The following is a 23511-nucleotide window of genomic DNA, read 5'->3' on the forward strand; positions in this document are numbered from 1 at the left end:
AAACCCAGTAATTACTCTATTTAAGTAAATATAATTTCTCTTTACATATGAAAATAGAATTTCGTATAGATTTTGCATTTTTAAAATAAACAAGAACTGTGTTTTAGATATTGATACACATGCATGAACTTTTACCTGTTAGCAGCTTTGGTTTTAGCAATTTGCTCTTCATGGGTCTTGTACCAATCTTCTAGTTCCTTCTTTGCTACCTTTAACATTTCTTCCTTTTTCCTTTCTTCCTCTTCATCTAGATAATATAAGAATTATTATACAAATGTTGATTTAACCAAATGACTCATTGGTAACAATAATAAATGAGTCATTCAAAGGTTATAGTAACAAAAATAATTATTTAAACAATGAATAAGATAGTGAAGTAAAATAATTGAAATTCTTGTTTTAATAACAAATGTAAGATTATCTTGAAATTCAAAAGACATCTTTTATTTCTAGTTATTGTTTTTGTGCTATCTGTATTACTACAAATTAGTACAAAGCACTTTAACTCTGTTTTAAACAAAAATTATAGGGATGTTAAATTTAAATATCTATTTACATATACATGATAGTTAGGAATTTATAACCTTTTTCAGTAAGTCTCTTTTTTTGTTCCTCACGCCATATTTTGATTTTTTCCGGTTCCTCTCTCTCCTGTCTGAAAACAGTAGTTGTGGTGGGTTCATCCATCAGGCCCTCAGTTTCATAAACTGCTGAACTTGGAATTTCTGTAAGCCAATTAAAATGTCTTTCAATAGATATTTTGAATGTGTCAGTTTTATATAATGAAGGTAGTATTTATTTTTAAATTTGATGGTGATTATTTCTGATAATTTTTGAATTCTCTTAAAAATGTTGTGTTATGGGAAATGCTAGTCCAAAGGTATGGGATTATTCTATTATGTAATACAAAATCTTCACTATATATGTTCAAATGAATAAAATATTTTTTTACCCTCGTTTTGAAACAGGTATACTTATTACAACATATTTATTCAATCTTATTATATAGTGACGTCGGTGGATGTTAAGATGACTTGAAAAAAAAATCAATACTCATGTAATACTATCTGTTTATATGGAAAGAAACTCGGCAAATTAATATAAAAAAGAAACACTGACCTGAATTAAAAAAATAGGAAATTGTTTTTACAGTGGTTAGCATATTTTTTTTGCAGGGACAACCTATAGAATGAACTGAATAAAGTACTGTTTATTATTACCAAATGATTAATGGGATCAGTAGAAAAGGTACATATGAATATTTTAAATATAAAATATTATGGGAAAACAAAAAAAAAGACTAAAAAATATATAAGTTTAAAAACTTTTAAATATGACAACTAGAAACGCAAAAACTGTATAGACAGTAGATCTAAAAATCGCAATTAATAGCAAAATTAAATCGAACTAATGTGTTATAAGAATAGAAATTAAAATTTACCAACAAAATCCTCAAAGCCGTTTGAAGCCGGAGCAATGATTGGGGGAGGAGCACTAGTTTCCAATTCGTCTTCGAGGCCGGCCAGCTGATTCTGTTCTCGTGCGAGGAACTCCGCTGCCGGGTCTACCTCTGGCTGAACGAAATTATCGCCGAAGTCATCCATTTCGAACAATAAATTGAAAATTAAAAATCTATCACAAAGAGAATCGTCGACGTCAAGCAAATATCGATAGAATAAATAAAACCATAGACATCTGACAGTGACATAAGAAATGACCAATCAATGAATCATCAATTTCCAGAAGGCAGAATCGTCACTTCCAACAAGGGCATAGTCTTTGTTAAAATTGTCTATGGATCTTGATCATGTGTCATTGTCATTTTGACTTTGACGTTTCTGACGTTTTCTATGAAGTTTCGTGTAAATATTTCTCATTCTCAATTCCTAACAATTTAATATATTGTTTATATATATTTGAGCTTTATCGACGACAGTCGTGTTCGTTTTATTTATTAGAAATCGCAACAAGAAGATTATAGCGCTATTCTTGTGATTAATAATATCTTATCTTGATTGCTTGCCGATAAATTATTTGATTGGCGACCTATTTCGTTTTGTGCATTGATAGTATTCGGCGATACATTTTGTATGCGTGAATAATGAACTTGTCGTTCGCGGGTTGTGGTTTTCTTGGTATATACCATGTTGGTGTTGCAGTGTGTTTTAAAAAATATGCCCCACATTTATTGTTAGGAAAAATATCCGGTGCCTCGTTTGGTGCTATATCCGCCTGTGCACTTCTTTGTGATATTCCTATAGGTATGTATAGACAACAATATTATTTCTGGTTATTTAAAAAGACTTTCAAAAACCACAGCTTGAAAAGAAAAAAGTTTTTAAACTAACCATTGGCTCTTAAAAAAATAAAATCGTTTCTGTTTTATCTTGTTTTAATTTACATAAATCGCAGAGAAATATACATGAGAGCATCATAAGTTAATTTAATAAAATAAAATCTCTTAGAGTAAAACTTTTAATTTGAAAAGTTTTTTATTTTTATTTTTATGTTTGGTAATTTCTAGAGGAAGTTTGAGAGTAGACAATGATAGAGAAATAAAATAAGGAGTAAAAGGTTATGAGGAGGAGGGATGAATCCCATGTTACAAGAAGAACCTTAGTTATGAGTGTACAGGGGCACACTAGTAGAGGCAGACCTAGAAATAGATGGATGGATTGTGCGAAAGGTGATATCATGAAGAATGGGGTGATGAGATGATGGTTATGTTGAGGACAAAAAACTGTTTCATCAACCGTACAGGAGTAAGATAAAGGGTAGAATATGATGATCTGGTAATTTCATCATATAAATATTTTATATAAAATATTATTTGGATGGTAACTAATATTATTTAGTGATATTATGATAAGAACTGTCTAAAATTGATAATAGTAGTAAATAAAGATTGTTTATAGGGGAGAGGACATTGCCTCTAGGTGTCAAATCTCAAGTGTTATGTAAAAATGTATTTTAGTTCCACACTCTGATAATTGAAAGCAAAAATTATTAAATCTATTGTTATCAAAGGTAAAACATTTTACAGACAAGAGATCATTTTCAATTTAACTGTTTAAACATTCATGAGACATTATCAAAAGTTAATTTAGAATAGCTTAACTGACATGTTATGAGGACCTGGTAAATGTCGAAACTAGTTGGTGTAGACTCTGGGTGATCTTGAGTTAAGCCATTCTTAATAAGTTTGGGCTGTTCGGCCTACCAACCTATCAAATACATTGGGGATTTGATTGTCAGATTTATATGTATAATCAGTGCAACAGGAAACACCTGTAATAGTATACTGCTGTAGTATACTATGATAAGAGGTTGTTTCTCAAATCATATCTGTGAGTATAGATTCAAGATTTAGTAGGTTTATAAATATGTAAAGATTATGGGTTTGATAATGTATTTACACTGAAAGTATTATGTTGTTTTTTGTATTATTTTTTTGTCTTCAAAATTAGCATCTACGTCATCTCTTTGTGACGGCACTTGGCATTAGCATAATTACATTAGCAAAATTCATGTTTGATATGGAAATTCAAATTAGAAGGTGGTTAAAGCTTAATTTAAATTTAGGAACTCCATCCAAAAAAACATGAATATAATCATTCATTAATATATTCCATGAAGCCCTGTACAGACCTTTGACGGGTCAAATGCCCTGCCCCAAAACCCTATACATGCCTACTACACCTAAAGTTTCGTTCTGTGTAGCAACTCATATAAGATATTTGAAGGAATTAATATCAGATTAGATTTTCATTAGTATTATTAAAGGTAAATTTGTCTATAATCTTATCAATATTCATTATAACATTTCATCATTTCTACAGGTGAAATAACTAGTGATGTGCTAAGGATAGTGGGTGAAGCGAGGGCTGGGTCTCTTGGTCCGTTTAGTCCGTCCTTCAACATCCAGAATGTGCTCCTGGCGAGCATGCAGAGGCATTTGCCTCCGGATGTGCACAAGCTAGTTAGTGGCAGGCTACACATCTCACTCACCAGGGTCTATGATGGCAAGAATGTCATCGTATCAGAATACCCTACTAGGGAGGACCTCTTGCAAGTAAGTCAATGAAAATCATGATGAAATGTATTTCCTACACATTTAACTATCGCAATACTGTTTTATTTCGCTTTGATTCTTTTGAGCTTATATGGAGGTTCGCACACTACTCAATTTTTAATTGTCAACATATTACTTGATTGGGCTGCGACAAAATGTTCAAATGTGTGTTAAATGGCAAAATGTGCGAAAAAATGTTCATACATAATTAAATGTCTAATTTTAATTTGATGCATGAATTAATACAAATAAAATATGCTGAAAAATCTTATGTCATATCTTTGTGACATAGCTGGCAACAAACAAGAAAAAAATTATGTTTTGCCAGGCGTTGCTGGCATCGTGTTTCGTGCCAGTGTTCAGTGGGATGCTACCGCCGAGGTTCCACGGTGTGCGATACATGGACGGTGGCTTCAGCGACAACCTGCCCGTGCTCGATGAGAATACCGTCACTGTCAGCCCCTTCTGTGGCGAGAGCGATATCTGCCCACGAGATCTCAGCTCGCAGCTGTTCCACGTCAGTATTTATAATAACCAGAAAATCATTTTAGACTCTAGGGTTGTAATGCTTTTACTTTAGTGATTTCATTTAACTGGATTTTATTTTGTTACATAACATATGACTTGCAACTCTTTTATGACTTAATAGCTTTCGCCCGCTACTATAACCGTGTGAAATAAAAAAAAAACAAAAGTGAGTTGCCTATGTGTTCTTCCAGACAATCCTCTACATCTATACCAAATGTAATTGAATTCCTTTCTGCCGTAAGGCTATAAACTCTAACAAACATCCATCCATCCATCTAAACTTTCGCATTTATCATATTAATATGATCATTAGTATTAGATGACCCTGGTTCATTAAAAAAGAAGGTCCTCGATGTGAATTTAAAATTATCAAGCAGTCGTCGAAAATCTATGAATGTCATGTTAAGAGATTTTGTCATGGCGCCAAGCTAATAAAGGCGTTTTTTTAGGTTAACCTTGCAAACACCAGTATCGAGCTATCGAAGCAGAACATTAATCGATTCGCGCGTATCCTATTTCCGCCTAAGCCGGAGGTGTTGAGCAACATGTGCAAGCAGGGCTTCGATGATGCACTTCGCTTTTTGCATAGGAATAACTTGATCTCTTGCACCCGCTGCCTCGCTGTGCAGACCACGTTTCAATTGCAAGATGTACTCGACGATAGCTTAGAATACGACCCCGAGTGTGAAGAATGTAAAACGCATAGACAGGTTGGTTGTATTAAAACTTCTATTTTTTATTCCCACAGACACATAAGACAATAGGCCAGTCATAACAGAAAATGACAGATGTAACAAAAAACAAAATATTGCTAATCATTTTGAAATGGAAATTCTAAATGTACAGTTGTGGAAATCACCGATGTTCTACTTTCAGAAAAAATGTCTTGTTTATGCAACGAGACGAGTTATGCCTTTTAAAAATAACCAATAAGGTAGCAGTAAGTTGCGCAAAAATATAAAAAAAGCTATAAGTCTCGTAATACTGACCGATATTTTTTTCGCGTAGATATTTAATTGTTGCGTTAAAGCTGTTGAAAAATTGGTGGAATGGTAGAACACCATCAGATTTCCCGACTGTACATAAATAGGTCATAACATATTAACCATAATTATCCGGTCGTTGATTATACGTGGTTATTGAAGGTTAAAGTGCTGAGTTACTGATTATGGTGTTAGGACGCGCTGGTGGACGACCTGCCGGACACGGTGATGACGATCTTCCAGAACGCGATCGAGTCCGCGAACAGCGGGCTGGCCAGCTGGCTGCTGCGCCGCCGCGGCATGCGCTGCATCTCGCTCATCACGCTGCCCTACAGGGTGCCCGTCGACATCCTCTACGCCACCTTCACCAAGTGAGTGCTGACCCCTAACATCCTCTATAACATAAGCGGCCTAACAGTACAAGATTCACGTAGTGAGTACATCTGTTTCATTTGCACTTTGTATTAATTTCTTATATGTTCAGAAGATTATAATACTTTAAAACATATCAAGAAAGTGATATATTATTCTCTTAACCCTTCTAATGTTTTGTACAAATCCAATAATTAAAACAAATATAACTTTTATCGTTTATTAAATGACTTCTATCGTGTATTAGCTCTTCCAATAAATAGGAAATAAACATTGATATGTCTGTTGTGTAACGTCATGTTGTGTACATTTTATCTTTCACTTGATACAGAAATCAAGTAATGTAGGCATTGGTTATAAAATTTATTTGTGATAATACAAACATGTTTGATTTCCTACAGTTTATAAATGTTTATTTTTCCATATTTATGATTGCCAATTACTTCATAGCCTCCTAAATGGTCTTTTCTGATCTTCCTATTATTTGCTTTAATTTTAGAGAATATGTGATTTAATTAACTAATTTAGAATCGTAATTCCACTTCTCAAAGCTATACTTTGACTTTGCATCCTGTATTTGATTGTTAGGGTTTAAGTCTGGTCAGATGTTAAATTTTCTTCTTTCTAGACTAAGATGTCTTATGATCCTAATAAGTTGCCACTTCAATTTAGTTTTTTTTTACTATTGATATTGCGATTTTTAAAAATTTATATTACACAATATTTATTATCTTAAGATCTGGTCCTTCGAGTCAGATAACATATTGCGGGTAACACGGAAAACAACGTGTGCGAACGTTATTTGAACTTTGTAGCACACAATATATTTCAAATTTTCGAATACAGGAAATAGTCAGGATGTTTATTTATGAATTGATCGACGGATAAAGCAATCGCTTTTGCGCATTGCATGTTTACATATGACCATCGTTGTATATTGTTTTTAACGATATTTCAACAGAGTTATATGACCTCGTCTGTTATCGTTTTTGTAATTTTTATAACATTTTAGACGGCAGATAAGTTGTGACGTCAACGGCGTATCGGAATTGTTCTCTTTATTTTAATGTAATTTTTTTCGGCTAACTAGAACTGTTACTAAATGCAATTGTGTCATGGGTTTACTGGTTGCTGTTGAATTTTTATTCAGGTTATCTTGTGTCCTATTTATACGATACATTTTTACATATAACAATTTGGCTGTATGCTAAAAGTGTTATGACAGATGTACTTGTATGTAGAATACATTGAAGTTTCCTTAGATAATGGTCAATGCGTGTTGAGTAATGTATGGGTTTTCTAAAATGCATCAAAATTTTCATGGCTTGCACAGCTATCATTTTTCTTTTTTCATTGGGATTTAAGTATATCATAGCAATCTCTGAAGCTTAGTTTTTCTATGGATATACTTTACTTATCTTGCTAAAGCAAGTCTAAAACATTGTTTCGTTTGTAGATAAATTCTGATTTAGTCCCCAACATTAATGAACCAAATAATTTTTACCACAGTTAAAGATTTTTTAATGAATAAATACGCATTTATGTCGCTAAACCTACAGATATAGTTTTATTTAAATTGCGTTTACCCATTTACTTGTGACAACCTGTATAATGATTACTCACAGATGAATTACCTTTCTAACGGTGAAGGAATTTTTAAAATCGGCCCAGTAGTTTTTACGTGAATCGAATACATACAAAATTAAAAAATACAAATCTTTCCTCTTTATAATATCAGTATACATAGGGTATTGGCGCTTTGGTGTCAGGCGCCTTGTGGGTTTCCATCAAGGGTCTCAAACATTGATCACTCCAGGGCCGTCTTAACCATGTTAGGCGACCGGGTGTAAATATTTGTTAGGCATCCCAGCGGCCGACCGCTAAGACCTCGTGCCCTGGCGCCTCTCACGCTATAACCCGGGATTAAAACGGCCCTGTCTCACGGCTTGTCTTCGCACTGTGTACATAAATATGAAAATATAATCGCTTTTTTAGTTATATCGGTGATAAAGTAGAGACGCACGCTCTGCAGTACGCGGTAATGGGCAATGTCCGCGTGCGTAGGCGCCGCTGTCTGCGACACAACAACGTTATGACTAGGTCAGTGATTGCTTTTTTCTTAATTGGGTCAACCGGTGAAGGTACACTTTGCTTCGAGGCTTGTTCTGCCATTTTTGTATTTTTAGGTTAGGATTTTGACGTTTAACATTTTGATATGTATTGTCTGTGTTGCCAGTGTTTGAATGTTTTGTTTACCATTGGTGGTGGTTTCTGATAGGTTGGAATAATATTTGTATTGGAGGAATTGCATTGTTGTTTGTAAAATGTCGTGTTTTTTTTTCAGATATGTCTAAAAACGACCAATGAATTAATTAAATAAATAATAGTTACCAAATTTAGCAAGAATTTGCATGGGCATGCATTTGATCATTATGAATTTTAATCCAGTAGTTAATTGCTAATAAGTTTAATTGCAGTATGCTTGTTTAGTGTGAGCAATAAAATACTTTGACAAATTATTATGTACAATGTAAACTATTTTATGTATCGTAGTCGTAATCAGTAGGATTATATAATGTATCTTCCCAGAGAAAACATAGACTATTTTGTTGTTAAATTTTATCACAAATGAAACTTTTATTATCATTTTCCTAATGCTGACGTTTATATGTTTCGATATTTACGTAAGGCTTCTAGAAGCTTCATTGTTTGCCCACCGACGTTTTCCGTTCGACCTTCGAATGTTATCGAAAAGTATAACCGACGCCCGATATCATATCCTTTTCCAAATTGCGAGCACTTCCCGTTTTGTATACATTAGATTTCAGTAATTTGTTTTTAAAACTCATCAACATTTGTTATGTAGAAAATGAAACAAAAAAAACACCAGCTCTCTAGAAAAGGGTAGTCGCACATTTTGTCATACCCTCACATTTATATCATCCCCTAGATTGTTCATTATCGCAAGTCACTGGCTTTTCATCATAGACTTAGAAACAAATTTTCATTGACATTTGCAAAGTCGGTTCTAAAAGATTCTTCTGGCTCTTTTTAGCCTCAACAATATTTTTATTATAGTTCCATCTAATAATAACTACGACTATTATACGTTGAAAGAAAGGATCTATGATAAGCAGTAGCAATTTTGGTAAAACTGTTTCTAAATTCTTTCGTTATCAATGACCACAAGTGGTCACCGTTCCGCGTTACCATACTATCTTGGTGACGTATATTTCAATGCGATACTTTGACCTTGTTTCGATATCCTAGTGGCCAACATGTTATCTTTTTAATAATTAATTAGATTAAAACTTAAGATTAGAATTAAATTAGAAAAAATTAAACAAATCATCTTTATTTAACGAATTTGGTGCCTCTTTTAATGACAAAACTCTTCAAGAGTATTTTAATATAGTCACAACCTTCAAGGTCCACCTGACCTTTAGTAAAGAAATACGCTCTTTCCTTTTCCTTAAATAACTACTAGGTTTATTGATTGATTTGAAAAATCGTTGGCCACGTGCCATTCCACAAGAAGAATGTGGGAAGAAGACTTAAATTCTACAATCTTAAATATTAAAATCTTTATTCTGTCACTTAGAACTTTATCGTTTCGATTTGTAGCTATATATTGGTACTCCTTTGTTGTGACAGATTCGTAACCAGTACGCCGAAGATGAGCAAATCCTTGTGGAGATTGAGCTGGAGCTTGCTGCGTCAGCTTCATGCGTTCGTCTACTCCGCACATGACCGCTCTGATGCAGCCGCGAGGATATATTACAAGCTCGCTCTAGAAGCTAAGAAGGACACAGAAGATTACCGACTGGACAGAAGGTCAGTTCTTGTACTCCTGATACTAGCAAGGTGAAATTTCGTCTAGGGAGCTGATGTTCAAGTTTCGTCACTATCTATACTATTATAATAAAGCGTAAACACACACTTCTTTGTTGCCTAATATATGAGCAATTACAGCATATTTTTAATAATCCTCTTTTTAATAAAAAGCCCTACACTTACGTCATGCTTTAGACTATATATTTTCACGCCAACTTAGGGTGTAAATAATTAGTAGTTTTTTTTGAGTACTCATTTGAATTATTCATATTTTCCTGTTAATATCCTATCAGAATATTATCTTACGTTATCAAATCTACTACTATTTTAAAAATTATTAATAAAATTATATAAGTACCTGGTAATAAAGCGTATCTATTAAAAGTCACATTTATCTACTAGGCAGATTTGATTTCTAACTGTTAGAATGGACTTTAGACATAGTTAATAACTTCTTTGTTTAGTGCATCTATAAAATGCTTGACTGTAGTACAAAGAAAACAATAAAGGAAATCTAGAAAGATCCCATCTACTTCTATTATTGATTTATTTACTAAGCATTCTGTGTGTTGATTTTTGTCCATCGACATTACGTGTACAAAAAAATCATGCTTATTTTCATTATTTTTGCGCCTGGTGTTCTGGCAGTCGTAACGCCTTTCTTGAATTAAGTTGGTATTTTTATTGTGTTAAATGCTCTTACAGTAGTAATTTGTGTAATTTGATTTAATTTATCTTCAATACTATTTACTTAAAGAACAAGATTTACCGCTACTTCAGTAGAAAGTTAATTATTATTTCGTGCATTTTTTTTTACTTTCCATACAACGTTATTTATAACGTCTTTAATCTGGGCCGTAACTTTTCTGCATATCGCGGATGTTTTGTAAAACACAATAAAAAACCTCTTTATCGAGTATATTGAAACATTGTTTAATATTTACAATACCATATTACGTAGAATTTGTACTGCGTATGAACTAACGCACGTCATTATTGCGTTGAAAATTGTTTTTTTTTCAAAACTGATAATTCGTGTCACTGGGTTACTATTATCACAGAGATTATTTAATATTTAGCCTTGAAGGGATTTAGAAAGTTTTACCATTATCTTATTTGCGTCAAATTAGAACGTAATTGTGTTAGGTAATGTTTACAAATTGATAAATGTTCAAATATTCTAATGCAAACACGGCGTACTTCCTAATAGTGAAACATTATCTTAATTTTGTGTTGTGGTGGATATCTTATAGTCCTTATTCCACTCCAGATTCGACAATAAATTTCTATCTATCATCCGTCATCTCAGTCGTCATCCCCTTCTCAATGTAGACACAAATTGCATAATTTTATATCCTAATTTTAGTCCCTTTCTTTTTCCATCATTTTCTTAAGAGGAAAGAATGGGAAGGGAAAGTGGATTTGACGGTGGAGGAAACGCATAGGAAGGGGAAATGTCCCCTTTTATGTGCATCTCCTCCGTCAATTAAGCATATGCAACGCATCTGCAATTGCGGATGTTTATGGGCAGCGGTCGCTCTGCATTTCGATGGATTTAGGTGGCCGTTTGCTCGTCTGCTACCTTGTATTACAAATGTATCTGCATCTATTAACCTGGATTTTATAAACGATTCCCTATATGCAATCAAATCGTTTAAAATAAAATCATATCCACGCATCAAGTTTTCGCTGTAAAGCAATAATTGTATGCGAATTTACACAGATAAAGTAACATTCATTACGGGGCGAGGTCATATGTCAGTTGTAGTAATTGGCGCTATCTCTGCGTGACGTCACAGCTTTGCTCTTTGTTAGGGGTCCTATCAACAAGTATTGAACAGTAAACATTGCCGGCTTGTGTATTCAAATCAAACTGAATTCAAAGTCGAACTTTTTGTTATATGCTAATTATTATAAATATTTGCCTTTTACAAAGCAACGAAAAAAGCACACTTTATTTTTTATACTTCTTTGTAAATAACAAATATATAGCAAGTGGTTGATAAGGAATTACAAAAAAGTATGTACTCTGAGTATATTAGCGTTGTAAATTGCGCAATTCACGTCATCGCGATAAATGTGTACAAGTTATTTATGTTTATATCAACAAAAAGATTTCATTAATTTGTACTTATGTGTATTACATACATATATGACTGCAGTTAATCAACAAAGTTTTTTTATACAATCTACATAAGTTTTGCGTCCGGTTACGACCTTGACTACGTATTTCATTATATTTAGATATCGTAGTTGATTGAACTTATAAGATAACTACATAATTAACGATATGTAATGCAATGATAAGAATGTAGTCGTTCGAGTAATTCACACTGGTCTAAATAATGATTTAATAATATGGGGCCGAGATGGGATCCTTGCGGGAACCAGTAATAGAAGCTTGATTTTAAAATGAATTAATAATAATTTACGTTCGATATGTCTTTTAGGGATCGATTTTAAATCAGAACAGCAAACGACAAATTTTAAAGAATCCTTTTGAAATAATTCCATGTAAATGCATGGGCTTTAACCAATTAAGGCAGTTTATATTATATATTTTATACATCTACTAAAGAGGCAAACAGGGTTCATAAGATTCATTTATCCGTGATTTCTATGTTTACCATATTTTTTAACATGAGAGCGGTAGTTAACACATTAAAAATAATCAATAAGTTAAAAACATCATGTTTAAACTATGGTTGTTGATTTTGACCTTCCTCGAGTTTATTAAACAACCTGAATATTTTTTAACTTGTATCTTGTCGGCAGACGTGCCAGTGAAGTGAGGGTGAGTTACGGGGACGTGGTAGCAGATTCCGACACTTTCGAGCACATCCTCAACGTGACTGCACACAATGACGCACTGCTTGCTTACTACTATCTGGATAGCGATAACAAGGTAAGAATACTGCAATAACATTATAAAATAAATTATGATAGGATCAAAGTCAGTGTTGATATTGCAATAATAGTACAAAAAAATCATCATAGGATCAAAATGATTGAATCATTGTTGATGTGTTTTAATACCGGAAGACATAAATGAGATAGATTTACGGTAGACATAATTGAGATAGATTTAATGAGATTATTTACTTTACGGAAATTAATAAAAAAATGTTTATAACTAAAGTTACGTGAATCGGAACGGTAATTAAATGTTTATTTTTACTTTAATATAAAATAAGATTGACTTGGTTGTCAGTAACATGGCTTTTTTATTATTTAATAATTTTATGCGGGCGAAGTCGCGAGTACCAGCTAGTGAGTTATATTATTCGCGATATTAGCAAATCCTATAGGATGGCAACACATACGTTATACGTTATCTGTGCCCAATGGCGGCCGTGACGCGGCATCGTCCGATATTCGCACCCGAGCGCGGGTTATCACATGTTGACATTGTTATTTTTTTTTTATTTCCCTCACACGCGTGCGACTAGGAACATGTGGCGGATACTTCCCTTTTTTGTTTTTAAATTCCCACGCTCTTAAAGTTGACGCTTATGCCTAGAATACGAATTTAGTTTTTTTTTCTTCTGTAACCAATCGACAAAAATACAGATTCTTGACTGCCAAGACAAAACGTCGTATAAAATTGTCTATTATTGTTAATGTAGAATTTTCTATAAATTGCTTCGGATAGACGACAGCAGGCGCTTTTATCGCAATGAATTTTATACTTATTTATCCTTTCTTTATTTTAACCATCTAACAAATGTGTACAAAGAGCATTGTTTAATCAATCACTGGGTCATCTATCCGAAGGTTGATAAGTATAGGAAGTAACTGCGTTTTAACCGCTGCAGCTGTGCGACACACATCTACACTATCTAATGCTGCAAATATATTAACATTAGGGTTGTCACTTGTAAATTTGCAAAATATATTAACATTAGGGTTGTCACTCGTAGGCAAATTTGCAAAATATTTATGTCTTGCCTGATTCATATAAATAACCACAAATGGTAGGCACTTCTGGTTAACAGCAATCAATATTCCTTTTATTACTGTCAGTTTCAGTATTAATTTCAATGATGAGTTGTTTGTTATTCTTGAACTTGTCAACCCTATTGAGCAACTTGTTGCTTTGTTTATTTGAATTCGTGATTGTTTTGTTTATATTGTTTTACAGTTACATTTTAAACAAATATTGACACAATTATCATTGTTCTGTCACCTAATTTTAATAGATCACTTATATTAAATAGCTTTCGCCCGCGACTTCGTCCGCGTGGAATAAAAAAAACAAAAGTGAATAGCCTATGTGTTCTTCCAGACTATGCTCTACATCTATCCCAAGTTTCATCGAAATCAGTTCAGCCGTTTGGGCTACAAACTCTAACAAACATTCATCCATTCATCCATCCATCCATCCATCCAAATAAACTTTCGCATTTATAATATTAGTATGAAGTATGATTAAGAAATAAGGGCCTGTCCCATCGAAATATCGGATTATGTTACCTTATCTGACAATGACGTCATTTTTAAAGCTAGCTGAGCCTCAGTCAGTCAGTGGTGGGACAGGCCCTAATAATCGCAAATGTTAGCACATTCTTGGCTTTATAAATTGATAGCCCAGTTTTAGTTAATTCCTATCTATTTCTTTTTTTATGTGTAGTTATTAGTTACCTTTAATAGTTCATTCTATGTAACAATTGTTTTTTTTTAACTTTTGAATTATAAATAAAACAATGAATTTAAAAATTACGAAATATTTATTATTGCGACATTAAATTTGTATACATTTATTGTCATAGTAGCTATCACACGTATTTATGTTTTGAAATGTTTCAAAGGTGCATTTAATTGGTTATTATTACCTACAGAGCGTGTTATTGTAGTACAAAGTTTAGTTTTAAATCATGCAGCTAATGTCCATATTGCGTTACTAATCAGTGTTGAGTCATTTGTCTTTTTGCATTTACAGAGGACGTTATGTTATAATAATTGGATTTTAATTATCGAAATAATACATAGATTAAAAAGCTAATCCATAGATTTACAGTATGCTATTCTATTTTCGATATTACGTATTCCCGCAATGTTTTTAGACGAAATCGTTGGTTGTTTATGGTTTTTTTTTTTTGTCATAAATTGTGAACTCAAAATACGATACGGTGCCTTCTCCAGGGAATTGAATATATAAAAGAGATTAGATATGACAACATCTAAAAAGACCAAATTAATAGTAACTGCCCCCCTTCTACATCTGTTGGCGACACCCAAGAACTTTTAACCTAACCTTAATAACCAAGCACGGAGAATAATTTAATGTTTAAGTAACCGGAATCAGTTTAAAGTAGCAGTAATGTTGTTTCAGATGAAGATGACGGAGATCTACGACGTGACGGACGCGGACACGGAGGCGGTGCAGTCGCCGACGGAGCGCGACCTCAACAAGCAGCTAGAGTTCGACAACGACTGGTCCTCGGATCTCATCGCTAACGAAGGTGAATATATATTCTGTCTCTTTCTATCCTATTGTATCTTCTATTTTATATCTCAATCTGTCTTTCTGTCTTTTTCGTACTAAATGACCTTGTAATCGCTAAATTGAGTGTTTCATTTAAATTCGACACTCAAAAATGTCAATCTCCAGAACCTACCGCAGAATTTCACTGCTGTTCTCTATATTGATAGACATTTCGTGATGAGTTTTTTTTTTTAATAATCCGAAGGATGAAAGTAGAAAAATTGTACACTGCCAGTTAATTATTAATTTTGATTTATAACAAAGACTAAATTATTAATGACTATATTCAAAACAAAAATAATTATATTTAACTGTTAACATGTTATCAGAAAACAATTTGTAAAAAGTATATAACAAAGTAATAATCTTATCTTTGTAAAAGTATGCAATTTTATCAGTGTAAACTTTCTTACTAAAATACGTAATATATTGCAATGGTATGAATCCTATGATATAAAAATCTGCACTAAGCTTTTTAGTGACTAACTCTGAGTGTAAACTAAAACAGAGTTGACAATTTCAGACGAACTCGATCTGGATAACTTGGATGACGATCTTCTTGATCGTAACATCTTCTCTGACCCTGAGAGCGAGTGGACCGCACAGAGGTCGTACTCCAGCTCCGACGGCGACCAGCCGGAGTCTGATAGAAGGATCGAGAACTTCACAGCATTTGAAGATAACTGACGTATTGATTGAGAGGTAGGATTATAATGAACACTTTTTAGAGTACCTGAGTATTTTCTCTGAGTTTTACTCTATGGCCAGCAAGACAGTAGAGTCTATAATTTATAGGAGAGGGGTACAGAGTTTAGGGGGGAGGTCCTGTTACAATACTCTAAGAGTTGTATTTTTTCGCCTTTGTGTTTTAATAGAAAATGTTTATGACAAATGTGGCCCTGTACTTTGACGTATATCTTGCCGTTAGATTTTATTCAAATAAGATCCTTAAGACCAAGGTATTTAATGTGATTATAAACTTCTAGTTTTGTATTTCATTGTAATTTAAAGTCGTAAAGCCTTACAAATAAACGCAGAATAAAGTTAAAACTTAGAAATAAACTGAATGTGCTGAGGAAATAAGAGTACAAAATTTGCTTATACTCGGTTTATTCCTAAGTGCTGTTAATAGCGATGGTTTAGGGCCAATTTTACTAATGACGTTATACAAGGCGATGAAAAGAATTGAAGATTTTAGTAAATTATTTACATGTTTTGTAACATTTTTTTTTTCAAAAAATATTGAATATAGTAAAAAAACAAAGTTTTCAAGCCCTTAAGCTTATATTGTCTATACGAATAAAGATAAAGTATGACAATAAAAATATATATGTGCAGTATTTTTATGTATTGCTTTATGATAATTATATTAGTATGTGTATTGAGTTTCCATTTGCACAATAACGTACAAATTTTGCTGTTAATATATGTAGAAAAATAAGAGGGATTATTGTAAAATTGTTTGGTCATAAAAAAATACAGATTAAAAAAATGTGTTATCTATATCTGTTTTTAAATGTTCTATGAAACTTCATGTTAGTTTTACTACATTTTACGAACTGTACTAAAGGCGGTATTTTCTGTAGTTTAGTTTTAATGCAATGTAAACTAAGTTTTTTAATGTATAACATTGCCACGTTTATGAGCAATTGAAACCAAATGCTAAAGTGCGCTTCCACTGACGCAATGAATTCCAACTTCTAATTAACCAATAAAAAACTCAGAGATTTTTCAGTAATCTTATACTACTTTGTACAAAGTTATAAAAGACAGTAGAATTTTTACATTTTTCATGAGTTTGTATTTTTATGTAAGTTATCCAGTGATGTAAATCATGATCTTATGACCAATAAGCTACTAAAAGTATCGGAAGATGGTGTCAGTGGAAACGTACCTTAACAGGATCCCTTAAAAGGATTAAAAATGCACAAAAAGCTGTTACAGTTTTGTAAAACAATACCAATGTTGCTTGTTACCAAAATATGTCAATTTTGCAATATTACGTTGTTTATAGTTTTAATGGGTTTTATAACAAGGTTATATAGTATTGTTTTTATATGGTCTCTTAGAGTTTTTTTATAATGACTGTGCAATTGAAGTGTGTAATGGCAACACTGCGTTTTTGATATTTATTTACAGGAACCAAAGTGAAGATGTTATTTTTGTATTACTCGTAATGTTGCCACATTACAGATTTATATATTAGACGAATGTCAAATATTATTAATAAATAAGTTATAAAAAAATTTATGTGTTTTATTTTATCGTTCAAGATTATCCTGATGTAGAACGAATTTATTACGCATTTAAGAAAACGAAATAATTTATTGCTTCAACTGCACCTTGATATGAGAATAGCAAGGATTTGAAAATCCCAATGACACTATTACAAATTTTTTTATAAAATTAACCCTTCGTTTGGAAAAAGCCAAGTGGCTGAGCTAATTATTTATGAGATTTCTTTTTACATAAATAGGAAAATAATTTAATATTTACTGGTTGTAATTTTACACAATTACGGAAAAAAACAATCTGTCAATGTCACTAATTCGAATTTCAAATCAAGCTGTCACATTAATTTTTAGAGATTTTATACTACAATTATCATTATTTATTAAATAATTATTAATTAAAATATCTACTGATATCGGACAGGTGGTGTTTTTGATGGTTGATTTTTTTATTATTTAACGTGATGGTGGGAAAAGGTGTAGATTCGAAGAGCAGTAGAATATTCCATCAATGCTATTTGAAGTGCTGCAAACTTCAGAATCTGACGCCGCTGAACAACGTCGTGCCGACGAACAATGGGAAAGTTTTGGACTTCTGTGTTGACAGGATCAAATATTCAGAATGGGCGCCAATTCTTAACGCACTCAGTTGCGATTTGAGTCTTCATTCCATTTCAATACGATGCCGGCAACAGGTTAAAACAGGTAAATTAAATAAATACATGACTGAATAACTGACCTTTTTTGATATTTCAAACACATAATATTTTACATCAGAATTTTTAAATCTGGCAATGGTTTTCATGTAGAATATAGTAGCAAAGTGTAACAAAAAGGCTTTTTTTTAAACAGTAGGGGAAAACAACACTGAAATTGTACTTTTACAAAAAAAAATCAATTTTATATATTTTAACTACACTCCTTTCAAATACGCCTGGAAATGGTCGGGAATTTATGAACACTGTAATTTCACTGTATTTTATTACATTAAAAATTATGCTTTACTTTTTTGTAATTTCTATGAAACTGTTATTTGAAATTTTTTAACAATGTTCAGTACTAGAGCACATAGACTGCGAGCGGCTGGCAAAGACAGTCACGAAACGTGCGGTCATTTTGACCAACTTCATGCTGACCAACCTTATGGAGGCGATCAACCAGATGTTGTCAGATACCACGCTCCTTTCTACGCTGCACCTCGAGGGCCTGCCACTCAAAATACCCTATTTAAATCCATTTTGCGAGGTAAAGCAATGTTGTCATACAAATGGATAACGTAAACCAAGAATTGATTGTATACGCTAACACTGGCTTTCAATTCCCTGAGAGTATCCCTGAATGTTGTTTCAAGATGTATCTAAGACTGTTTAGGTAATCGCAAACGACTCGAGGCATTTGAAAACCGCAGTGACGTACCGTTTAAAATATCTTCTCGTATTTCTTACATGTATCATTAATAAGGAAATATTGGTTGCGATAATACATTTTTTACACGAACACTCTGTCTAAATAGCTATAAAGTTACAATACATTTGTTTGATGTCCAGGCCGTGTTATCCAATAATTCCCTCCAACACCTGTACTTGCCGCGGTGCCTGATCGGCGACGCAGGCTGCTTGGCTGTGTGCAAGGCGGTGCGCTGTTTGCCCAACATGCTCACATTGGACCTATCGGGATGTGATATCACACCACAAGGCGCCAGTTACTTGGCCGATTTGTTGAAAGTTAGTTCAACATCAGTTGCAATTAGAAAATGACAAACGTATAAATTCAAAAACTTCATAAGACTGTATACCATGATCTAGTTAATTTTCCATTACTTTTTAATTTGAACAATTCGAATTCCGACTTTCATCTAACCGCTTAAATAGCAGTACTACTAGTTTGGCCGATGTTTATGTAACATACAAGTACTAAGGTATTTGTTTCAGTATCAGAAGATCCACCGGTACAGCGAGAATTGGGTACAGACTCTGCGGTACCGACTACCGCAGCTGGACACGATGGCGGGGCTGCGCCGCCTCACGCTGTGCGGCAACACGCAGCTCACAGACCGGGGCTTCGCCACGCTCGCTGACGTGCTCGCCGATGACTTGTGGATCAAAGGTACTTTGAAGTTATATTTGTTCATATTAAAATTCTTAGAAATTATATGGCTCTTGATACCAGTTTATTCAAAATTGTACTTCTAAACTTTTTTGTAATATTCAATTAAACAAGACGAACAATTGAATACCTTTTTTTGTTTATGGGCTTCGCCAAGGGAAGGAGTAGGAGACCTAGCTGCCCCTATATAATCATTTAATGCAAAATAGATATACAACAACTATAAATAACACCATAACAATGATTGAAGACCAAGCCTAGATTTTCTGCAGATTCTCTAGCGTCCGGTATGCAATATTCTGCGTATACTTGTGTAGCGCTGGACGTCCAGAACTGTGGTCTGAGTGAGCAGAGTGGGCTAGTTGCGCTGCGCATGCTGCAGTCCAACACGACGCTGGTGGTGCTGGACGTGCGCCACAATGAGCAGCTTGGCGCCGACTGCGCCGCCAAACTGCGCGCTGCGCTGCGCAACAACGAGCGGAATGCGGGGGACGGGGGGCAGGTAGCCAACAAACACATTCCCTACAATGCTTAGGTACTTTACTATAGCTCGGATTTTCGCATAAGACTGATCAGGAGATATACGTTTTTCTCTTCCTCTAAGCCCATACAGGCGGGACGCAGAAGAATAAGGACTGCGAACACATAAGACCCACTTTTTTTTTAAATAATATAAGGTGGCAAACGATCAAACGGCCACCTGAATCCACCGAAATGGAAAGCGACCGCTGCCCATAGACATCCGTAATTGCAGATGCGTTGCCTACCCTAAATTGACGGAGGAGGAGACGCACATAAAGAGGACATTTCCCCTTCCTATGCGTCTCCTCCACCGTCAAATCCACTTTTCCTTCCTATCCTTTCCTCTTAAGGAAAGGCTGGAAAGGGAAAGGGACTAAAATTAGACCTCCGGCACCACACTCATCAGAGGAAACACGGAATTGCTTCCACTTGACGCCTGTTATCTGTGTGGTCGTGGTATAGCGTGGTCGGGCGAGCCGGCAATTTCGTGCGAAGATGTTAAAGCGGGTTTTACCACTGTTTAAAAGTTCGTTGACCGTTAGCACATAAACACTAGCCTTCTTACTTCATCAATGGCTTATTTTAACTATTCAAGTAGTCCACAAAATACTCAACTACGGTAGTAGAATATCTGGACTGCGACACATATCTTAGTCTACCCATTCCAACCGTATTTGAATTACTTCTCGCTTTCCTTTGCAGTACTCGTGGTTAGCCAGTAATTCCAGCGATGGAAGATCAATTAAATCAGTAGCAAATAAGTGAGTATTTACTTATATAGACAATTAATTTAAAGCGTTACGAGTACATACAATCTATAATATGTTTGGGAGTTCACAGCAACCGGTCGACTTTGCAGTGAACATGAGTTGCTTAAACGATGTGTTAGTAAAGTTGTCGATATAATGAGTTAATACCTTTGTTACAGGAATGGCATGGTGAAGGACCGTCCGAGGACCGATGTGTCCAACGTACGGAATATTCCTAATAAATATAATAACAAAACAAATACAGTGAAGAAAGAGAAGTAAGTAAAGTTGTTAGCGTTCTCTTCTTAACTCATATTTAATTTATGGAATTCAAAAATTGTAATAACACTAAAACGTGATGTTTATATTAGAGAATACTCGGAAATTCTGGAAGAGCAGTTACAAGAGGAGATCTCTCACCGGCAGCAGCTTGAAGAGCTGAACCTGCAGCTGGTCAGTCAGATGAAACAGCTGAAGCAGCACCAGGTGCGCCTGTGGGCCAACGCAGCTAACTCCTCAGGTAACTTGCACATCATGACAATTTTTCTCTTTTCTAAAGAATAAAGTACTAGACCTTGAAAGAAATAAGTTCCACGCCGTTTTGTATCGTCAGATTCTGATATTGTATGGAATTGCCACCCACTGTTGCGTCTATGCGGGATTCGTTATAGCTAAACCTCAAATAAAAAACAGTATAGCTGTATTTTTTGTATTGCAATCTATCAATAATTTGAAAATAAACTAGAGAAAGTTAACGTCACACGCACACTATTAGTCTTCCTTTCCCATCTGTTAACTGAATACGTCGTTCTCGTTCCTCTTCCGCTTTTTGTACTTACGTTCCGTTTCACATTATCCTCTTAAGCTCCAAACCTTTTGAGGAAGGGTAAAGGGGTTGAGAGGGTGTAATGGCGGGAGAGCTAACGTTGGCTGCACTCAGGGTCTGAGCAGTCGCTGGCGCCGAGCTCGGTGTCGGGCGAGCTGTCCAGCAGCTCAGGCTCGTCGCTGTCGGTGCCCATCGAGCAGAGCACGCTCGCCTACATACAGCAGGCCTTCAAGGATATATACGCCTTCATCAAGAACAACCAGTGCCATGGGTCAGTTTATAGCTAGCAAACACCTTCACCAAACACAATACCCAAATTTTACTATTATACTTGTGTGAAGTCAACAAATGATGATGAGATTAGATATGTTCAAACATAGTTTATTTTAGTTTAGACTTAAGGGCTTTCCCCCCACAGACTGATAGAGGTTTAAATAGGTTAAAAATGACATCACTGTAAGATAAGGGAACAAACTCTGATCATCACATATTTTAAGCGTTGGATTTTTATCAGACAATTTACATATTGGTGGGACAGGCCCTTAGTGTACAAAATCTACTAGATTTGTTCAAATAAACTATAGATGTTAGGTAAAAGTGTATATTTAGATATAAAAGATCAGGTAATTTCGATATGTAATGTGCTATCCTGGTGTCAGGCAATGCGTTCTCGAGACATCTCAGATAGCGGAGGTGGCGGAGGCGGAGGCGGAGGGCGAGCGGCCGCCGCTGCCGCCGCTACCACCCAAGAAGGCGCAGAGCTCGCACGCCAAGCTCACTGAAAGCGCCAGAGCCAAGAAGATGACCAAGTCTGCGCACTTGCTGGGCGACTCGCACTTCCTCAGGGAAGGACTGGATGCGGTAGGCTTCTTGCAATATACGAGAAATTTAACGAAGAATTATTAATTATAAGGTTAATTAATATGTTAGACGTAATACATTTGATCTTTTGTTTTCAGGCCGTTTGTCCGAACATGTTCGAGAGGCAGATGGGAGACACGCGAGAAGTTTATTCAGACGACAAGGACGCGCTAGATGACAATGTGGCGACGCAGAAGAAGGGGAAGAAGGTAAAAATATATTAATTAATAGGTAACCAAGTCTCCAAGATGCAATTGTCTCATTTAGCTTCTGTTCTTAATTTTGTATGTGAATGGATGGACTAATTTTTTTTTAAAAGAGTGTGAGCAACCCCACATTATTCAAATATCTTGGACATACCGAACATCAGAGGAACTATTGATGTGTTGCTGGTCTTAAATATTAATCACTAGCTTTCGCCCGCAATTTCGTTCGAGTGGAAATAAAAAAAAAACAAAAGCGAGTAGCCTATGTGTTCTTCCAAACTAACCTCTACATCTATACCAAGTTTCATCAAAATCGGTTTAGCCGTTTAAGCTACAAACTCTAACAAACATCCATCTATCCATCTAAGCTTTCGCATTTATAATATTAGTAAGATTTACCTTACAAGCAGACTTGCTTTAAGTTGAATAGCTTAAAACTAAATAGTTAAATATGTGAAGGATGTTATTTTTGGACTGGACTATAATTCTTACATTCTGTGTATTTAATATATGACTACGCAGGAGCGCAGCGCAGGCAGCAGTGTGGTGAGTGTGGTGAGTGTGGTGAGCGACTCGTCGGACACGCTGGTGTGCTCGCCGCGCGGCCGCCACGCGCCCAACCCGCGCGACGCTCTCGCCTCCTCCGACAGCGACTGACTCTCGCCACACTAACACTTTTGTACCACACTTTTACCAAGATTAAAATGCCTTTTCATACAAATCTTTGTTTTCATTC

At 34.8% G+C, this 23511-nt stretch overlaps 2 protein-coding genes across 2 annotated transcripts; one reads left to right on the forward strand and one right to left on the reverse strand.

Annotated features, from left to right (window-relative positions):
* Positions 1-104: 104 nt before the first annotated feature.
* LOC106105008 (clathrin light chain) lies at positions 105-1697 on the reverse strand. The gene is made up of 3 exons (XM_013285207.1): positions 1442-1697; positions 585-725; positions 105-247 (listed from the first exon to the last, which is right to left on the reverse strand). The coding sequence occupies exons 1-3, from the start codon at positions 1602-1604 to the stop codon at positions 132-134; spliced, it is 420 nt and encodes a 139-aa protein (XP_013140661.1). The 5' UTR covers positions 1605-1697; the 3' UTR covers positions 105-131.
* Positions 1698-1842: 145 nt separating this feature from the next.
* Positions 1843-23496, forward strand: LOC106105009. The gene is given in 20 exon segments (XM_013285208.1): positions 1843-2261; positions 3840-4072; positions 4401-4589; positions 5050-5310; positions 5779-5954; positions 9610-9789; positions 12565-12694; positions 15122-15251; positions 15798-15962; positions 18563-18750; positions 19053-19229; positions 19437-19611; positions 19929-20113; positions 20836-20894; positions 21062-21160; positions 21254-21402; positions 21823-21979; positions 22368-22569; positions 22668-22778; positions 23298-23496. Coding segments are annotated over 20 exon segments (3261 nt in total). The 5' UTR covers positions 1843-2101; the 3' UTR covers positions 23433-23496.
* The last annotated feature ends 15 nt before the right edge of the window (positions 23497-23511 follow it).

Source organism: Papilio polytes, unplaced genomic scaffold (assembly GCF_000836215.1).
Source record: "Papilio polytes unplaced genomic scaffold, Ppol_1.0 DF823288.1, whole genome shotgun sequence".
Lineage (NCBI taxonomy): Eukaryota > Metazoa > Arthropoda > Insecta > Lepidoptera > Papilionidae > Papilio > Papilio polytes.